This window comes from Marmota flaviventris, chromosome 18 (assembly GCF_047511675.1).
Source record: "Marmota flaviventris isolate mMarFla1 chromosome 18, mMarFla1.hap1, whole genome shotgun sequence".
In the NCBI taxonomy this organism is placed as follows: Eukaryota; Metazoa; Chordata; class Mammalia; order Rodentia; family Sciuridae; genus Marmota; species Marmota flaviventris.
In genome coordinates this window covers 9,948,295-9,955,743 of record NC_092515.1, presented here as the reverse complement: position 1 = coordinate 9,955,743, position 7,449 = coordinate 9,948,295, and the positions used below count along the sequence as shown (strand labels likewise).

At 52.5% G+C, this 7,449-nt stretch overlaps 1 protein-coding gene across 1 annotated transcript; it reads right to left on the bottom strand.

Annotated features, from left to right (window-relative positions):
• Nucleotides 1-1,699: 1,699 nt before the first annotated feature.
• On the bottom strand, nucleotides 1,700-2,092 carry LOC114100929 (nanos homolog 2-like). Its single transcript, XM_027945774.2, has one exon. The coding sequence runs from the start codon at nucleotides 2,090-2,092 to the stop codon at nucleotides 1,700-1,702; it is 393 nt and encodes a 130-aa protein (XP_027801575.1).
• Between the last annotated feature and the right edge of the window lie 5,357 nt (nucleotides 2,093-7,449).

The window sequence follows — 7,449 nt, the reverse complement described above, 5'->3', positions numbered from 1 at the left end:
ATTTGGACTCTGTTCAGATGTGACCCACTGACCACCACCCTCTTCCATTCTCCCTCTGCTGCCCGACCTTGTTGTCCTTCACTGGGCTTCTCACCCTCTAACATTATTTTAGCACCGTCCACTAGAATGTCAGCTCCACTTGGTGACCCTGACCTTGTCTGTTTTGATCCCACTGTTTCCCCAGTGCCCAGAACAGTGGCACCTAAGAGATACCCAATAAATAATTGTGCAACAAGGGAATAGAAACCCAGTGCTACTACATGCAGCATTTTGTGCTGGTGTGTGTGTTTCCTGGGAGGGACCATATTTTTCAATACTTCTTCAGAACTATCCAAAAGTCAGGTTTTGCAGGGTGGGATGGGAATCCACAGCCAGGGCATGGAAAGGGAATATGAGGTCAAGGTGGAGGCTGTGGAGGAACTTGGGAACTGGACACCTGTGGACAGGGCTGGAGAGGAGCCCTGCATCCCTTCCCACCCCACCTCCTGCTTCCTGGGATTTGGGGCAAATACAGCTCCTGGGCACCCTCCCCTATCTCCAAGGGCAGGGCCAGGAGACAAGGCAGAAGCACAAGGACTTCAAGGACAAGTCAAAAGGATCTTTATTCAACAGAGCTTAATGCCAAGGCCTTCCATTCTGAGCCCAAAAGCAATCAATTTGTTGGGCTGCATTTGTGTAAAATAAATAAATAAATAATAATAAAGAAATAAGCAATTAACTTAAAATCTGACCAGGGCTCTTTTTTTTCCCCTTGCAGTTGCCTGGCATGTGGGAGGCCCTGGGTTCCACCCTCAGCACCACATAAAAATAAATAAATAAAGGAATCGTGTCCATCTACAACTAAAAAAATATTACTAAAATAAAACAAAATCTAGGCAGTTGCCATTCCCATCCAGGCACGCAGACTCTTTCCTGTGGGAGCTTTGCAAATTTAACTGTTGGAGGATGAAAAAGTCACCTCTCATGATTTGGGGGTGGGGAGGAGGTGGCAGGGAGATGCATCTCACTGCGGGAAGGTCCCACGGGGAACTGGAGTTGGGGACAGCAGCGGAGTGAAATGGGTTGAAGAACGGAGAACAACGAGGGAGCCTGAGAGCGTCCGCTCACTGGAAGGCCGCACTCCAGGTAGCCTGGGAAGACACAGGGTCCCTCCAGTGTGGTCCAGTCCCCTGCCTTGGCTCCTGACCTGGGACGCTGAAGGCAGGGAGGAATGAACAGCGTGGTCCCTGCTGCCTCCTGGGTCTGCAGGTGCTGAAGGACCAGGGAAGGTGGGTGTGGAGCCAGCCCCCATTCTCAAGTTCTCGGTGGGAGCGTCGGGCCAGCTTGTCACCCACTCCAAATTCTGAGGCCAGTTTGGAGAAGCACACGGGGTCCTGTGGGGCCAGGGATCCGGGGTTCCCCCAGGCCTGGGGCTGAGAAGTCAAAGGAGCAGGGCTAGTGCTACCAGCAGGCCCCAGAAGGACTGAAGTTCTGAGACCTGTGGCCCAGAGACAGCCACGCGGGCGGGCGGGAGTGCTCAGCGCAGGGCTCCTGCGCCAGGCCTGGCTGCCAGCAGCCTCCGTTATTTGGGGATCCAGCAGGGATGCAGTGCGGGGGACCAGGGATCCCAGGGCTGTGGGAGTGGGAGGGAGGGTGGAGGGACTGGGTGGGGCTGATCCGGGAGGGGTGCGGGGTGCGGGCGGTGGGCACCTCATGGTCCTCAGCGCTTGACCTTGCGGCCGGCTGAGTTGCGTCCACTGCGGCGGTAGAGGGACTGCTGGTTGCCGTTGAGAGGGCAATACTTGAGAGTGTGGGCCTGGCCCCCGGTGGCGCCGCACAGGGGACACACGTAGTGCCTCAGGATGGGACCCAGCACCACGCCCTCGGCTGTCTTCAGCTTATGGGAGGAGTAGACGTGGCAGGACTCCCCGTTGTGCTTGCAGAAGTTGCAGAGGGCAGTCCCCAGCCCCTGATCCTGCCCCAGCTGGGGGCCAGGTCCCTGCTCCTCCAGCTCCTCTGCCTCCAGCCTCTGGCTCCTGCTCTGGGTCAGAGTCAGCACCACCTGGTTCAGGTTGAGGTAGTCCTTCCACATGTCAAAGGGTGGCAGCTCCATGGCAGGGGGCGGCTAGAGGGGGGCTGGGCCTGAGGACCTGTGGGCAGGAGCAGCAGTGTTTTGTGGAGCAAAGGAGCTGCACCCCCTTTTATACTCCCCAGAGCCCCCTTCTAAGCAAAGTGGAGTTTAGATTTAAAGGGCCCACTCCTGCCTATGACCCCCATTTGACTCTGGTCTCCCACGGAGGTCCAGAAGGAGGTCATTTCCAGGTCCAGGTCCTGTTGCCTCCAAGGTGCTGTGAGTCCTCTGCAAAGGCCCTTCCACTCCCTGGGCCTCAGTTTCCCTGTCTGCTCAATTAGCATATATGGTTTTAAATGCCCTCACCATCCTCCTTTCTCCAAGGCTGGAGGGTGATCCCTCTGAATCCTCCAGAGCCATTGCTATTCTTTATAACTGTCCCTTACTGTGAGCCAGACACTGGGCGGCACAGTCACCTGCATGATCTGACTTAGTCCTCACAATATTTCCATGAGGGCCACAGTCATGATCTTGTTTTATGGATGCTGACTGAGGCTCTGGAAGGGAAACTCATTGGTCCATGGTCACACAGCATGCAATTGGCAGGAGTGGGCCTGTGGAACTCCAAAGCAAGTCCTTCTTAAACCTTTTTATCAATCCTAAAGTGGAAGCCACTTTTCCCCTCCTGCTATGCTGGGAATGAAACCCAGGGCCTTGAGCATGCTAGGCAAGTACTAGACCACTGAGTTACATTTCCAAATACTTCCTGTGTGTGTGTGTGTACACGCACGAGCATGTGTGCTTGTGAATGTGTGTGCTCTAGCAAGGCTCATAGGGCCTTGCCCATGCTAAGCATGCACTTTACCACTGAGCCACACCTCCAGACCCAGAAGGAGACACTTAGTCAAGGAATATTTATTGGGCACATGCTACAGTGCTCAGTGCACATGATCTCTTTGAATGGTCAAGGAGGTGACAACGATTATTTACATTTTATAAAGGAGAAAAAGAGACTGCAAGGTTAAAGAATGTACTTAAGGTCACACAGCAGGGAAGAGGCAGAGTTGGGATTGACACCTATGTCTTACCTCCAGAGACACTGGGAATTGATGTTAGAAGGGGCAGAGGACCCTGGCCGTGAGTTGAGCACAAATTTCCCATAGTTTGGAGAGGGGACAGAGAGCATCATCAATAAGTGCTCAGGAAGCAGCCCCAGGTTCAACCCTGGCTACTCCCTGCAACTCTGAACAGCTGGTTATTTAACTCTGCCCAGCCTCAGTTTCCTCTTGTGTTGTTCCAAGATGATGTCAGCACCTGCCCCAGAGCACGGACTGGCTGATCACTAAGTCCCAGCACAGAGCCCGGCCTGGGCCAGGTGCTCATGAAATGCAACGATGGTGACTCAGACACAATTAATGCAATAAGCCTAGGGACTCCCTTGCTGAAGGTCTCCTTGGGGCCAGTCCCATGCCCAGGGCTCTCTTTGAACACCCCTTCCCCAGACCCTGGGAAGGAGGGTCTATTAAAAGTCCCATTGCACAGAGAGCTTGTCCCAAGTCATATATGGTCAGTAAGTGGTAAGGTGCAGCCAGGGCTGTCTGTCTCCAAACCCAGGCATCCTCCTGTCCCCTGTGAGCCAAATGTAAGTGATCAGGGACAGCAGCAGAGCTTGGAGTGTCCTGCCTCATACAGGCAGAGACTGAGGTGGGACACCAGGGAGTGGGTGGTATCTGAGCCACACAGCTTTTACCGAGAGAAAGGAGAGCTGTTGGTCACTGATGGATGTCCTTGAAGGAAGCGACCATGGTCTGCAGTGTGGAAGAATGAAGGGGACCCAGACAGGCATGGGTGCCCCATGCCAAGCACTTTGTTTAAGGTCATAGCAGTGACCTCTTCAACTCAGGGTTGAGCTACCTGGGTGCCTAGGGCCTGGACCCTGCGACCCAGTGACCATTACTGCAGCTGTGCTGGGAAGACTGATGGAAGGTGGGGTCGGGTTTGAGGTCCCCGACTCCCCTGAACAAGGGCACAGACTGGAGAATCCCAGATTCCGGGGCCCTCCCTGTGGGTTCCCCCCCCCCGGATTGTTTACTTCCAGACTCTGTTCTGGGGCTCCTCTGCCCTGCCTCCCTCTCCGATGTTTTTCTGGGGGAGTTAATTGGACCAGCCTCTCCACAGCGCTTTTTCTGCTGGGCCCGCAGCTCTGGGAACCCAGAGGGCCCACTGCTGGCCGCCCCCGCCTTCTGGTTACGTGTGAGTTTGCCCTGGGTCTGACGCCAGCTGAAAATAGCCCCTGGGGTTCAGAGAGGCGTGGGAGGGGCTGAGGTTAGAAATCCTGGGAGCAGGGAGAGACAACACCAGCCAAGGCTTGCAGAGACCGCAAAGGTGTTCATCATCCTTATTGTCCTTGTCCCTGTGGCTGGCCTGTGGAGTCTCATTGTGACAAACTTGTGGTGCTGTAATAGTCCCATCCTACAGAGGAAAAAACTGAGGCCAAGAAAAGAGCTTTCTCATTGATGCAGTCATCCATTTCCTTCACTCTTTCTTTTTTTTATTGTTGTACTGGGGATTGAACCCAGGGGTACTTAACCGTGAGCCACATCCCCAGTCTTTTTTCTGTTTTGTTTAGAGACAGGGTCTTGCTCAGTTGCTGAGGCTGGCTTTGAATTTGTGACCCTCCTCTGAGCCTGCGGAGCTCAGGGATTACAGGTGTGTGCCACTGGCAGACCTCATCCCTTTCGTCTTAGCCCAGGGCTGTAGAGAGAAGGGACACTTTCACACAGTGAATCCGGAGACCTGCGGCTGCAGAAGGGAGAAAACAAGAGTAAGGTGTTACACGGGGTGGAGACCGTGTGTGGCCGCTGCAGCCATGGGGCTGGTCCCCTCCTGGCTCTGCGGCCTCCACTGTGTGGCTGTGGGCAAGTGATGCCAGCCCAGTGGTCTGTTTCCCCCATTTCACAAAAAGGGAGATTATTGTAGATCCCCTGTTAGGAGACCGCCCGAGGATGACACCCAACACGGGTGAAGACACTAGAACAGGTACACAGTGAGCGCTCACTTATTTTATTGTTAAATACTGGAGGTTGAACCCAAGGGCACTGCCCGCTAAGCTACATCCAGTCATTATTATTATTTTAAGTTTGTTACAAAGTCTCGCTAAATTTCCCAGACTGGCCTTGAATTTGCCATCCCCCTGCCTCAGCCTCCTGAGTTCCTGGGATTACTTGGCTGCTATTTTTTTTTTTTAAATTTTTATTTTTTAGTTGTACATGGACACAATCTCTTTATATTATTTATTTATTTTTATGCGGCACTGAGGATCGAACCCAGCGCCTCACACGTGCTAGGCAAGTGCTCTGCCACTGAGCCCCAGCCCCTGGGCTGTTATTTTTAATTGTATTCTCTCATAACAATTCACTGAAGAGCTGTAAGTGGAGAGATGGAGATTGTGGGGGCTCAGAGAGGTGGGAAAATATTTGCTCGTTCAACAAATATTTACTGAATACCTGATGTGTGTCTAGCATTTTTAGAGGTGCTGAAGATGCACCCATGAATATGGGCAAAAATCCCTGCCCCCTCAGAGTTAAGTTAAATAGCAAATAATATAGACAGATGAAGAAAAATAGGCTGAGCTATGGAGGAAAAATAAAGGGGGGGGTGGGGTACAGTGGCACTTACCTGCAATCTGGGCAGTTTGGAAGGCTGACTGAGTGGCTTGGGAGGCTGAGGTAGGAGGATTGTAAGTTTAAAGTCAGCCTCAGCAATGGTGAATCACTAAGCAACTCAGTGAGACCCTGTATCTAAAAAAAGTATAAAATGGGGCTGTGGAGAGACCTTTTATAGAGACCCTGTCTCTAAAAAAATATAAAATAGGCTCAGTGGTCAAGTGCCCCTAAATTCAATCTCCAGTACCCAATAAATCAATGAATAAAAATAAAGAGGAATAGGATGATAGGGTGGATGGGGAGGCCTCTTGGAGGAGGTGACATTGGAGGAGAATTTTTTAAAATTATTTTTATTTAATTTATTTATATGTGGTGCTATAGATTGAACCAAGTGCCTCATACATGTACTCAAATGCTCAACCCCTGAGCTATAACCCCAGCCCCAGAGGAGAATCTTAAAGGGCATGAGAGGAGCCTTGCAGTGCCTTGGGGTTGGCACTTGGCTAGTGTGTTCAGGGGTCATCAAGGGGGCCAGGGTGGGGGAGTCGGGGAGAGGTTATAGAGGGAGAAAATTATTCCTGTTTCCCAGATGAGGAAATTGAGGCTTGGTAGCTGATGTCACTTGGCTCATGTGATACAAGATCACAGCTGGGGTTTAAACCAGTGTCTGTCCAAGTCTCCTGGGTGCCTGTGAAGAATCTTGGTCTGCGTGCATCTGCCTGCACGCCCGCCTTTCTCCACAGGGGTTGGGGGCTTGTAATTGTGATTCCTTCTCCCCACCCCCAATTCTGATGTATCCAGGTCTGGGCTGGGGTTTCTCAGTTACTGCTTTGTCCCCAGCACAGGGCCTGGGTAACACCCACTGTCAGCTTACAGAGGTGAATGTTGAACAAACGAACAAATGAATGAATGTCAAGCTGAAGATTTTGAACTATGTGCTGAGCAGGCCACTGGGGAGCCAAAGAGGGTTTTCAAGTGGGGGACCATGGTCATACCTGAGCTTTAGAAGACACTCCCCACTTCCTGTCCATTCTGGGTTCTTGCGTGTGCGCTCCTCCTGTGTGAAATGCTCCTGCCCACTCCTTCCTGCTGTTCTTCAAACATCAGCTGGGAAGCCCCCTCCTGTCCTCCAGGAAGCCCTCCTGGTCTTCAGGCTGGGTCAGCCCCCACCCCCCCTCCACATGCCTCCTCCATCCCCGTCCTGAGCACTCTAGGCTATCACTGTCTGGGGATGGGTTTGTCTTCCCCCACAAGTGCCCCCTGAGGACAGAGCTAGTAGTATCTTGTTCATGGCTGTGTCCCCAGAACTGCCCTGCACAGGGCTGGGCACTCAGAGAAACCTTCTTTGGAAAAATGAATGAGACCAAAACTGGGGCAGAAGAGGGGAGGGTGGGGGTGGGGACTAACCACTGCAGCCCGGGCTCCGAGCCTTCCTCCAAGGAAGCTCCTTCCTCTGAGGAAGCCTTATTTTGAGCTACTTTGTGCTTCATTGCAACCACCCAGAATCCTAGACAGCAAAATTAAGTAGAAGAGGGTGGAAATGGGGACACTGGGAGGAGGAGACGTATTTGGTGGAGACCGCAATCAGCTTCTCCTGATTCTGGTGATTTGGTGTATGGGTGGGTTTTTTCCTTTCAGTGGGCAGGGGGCACTGTGGATTGAGCCGGGGGCTTGCCCTTGGCCCTCTGCCCCTGAGCTACACCCCAGTCTTAGCTTTATTTCTTAAAGTCCCCA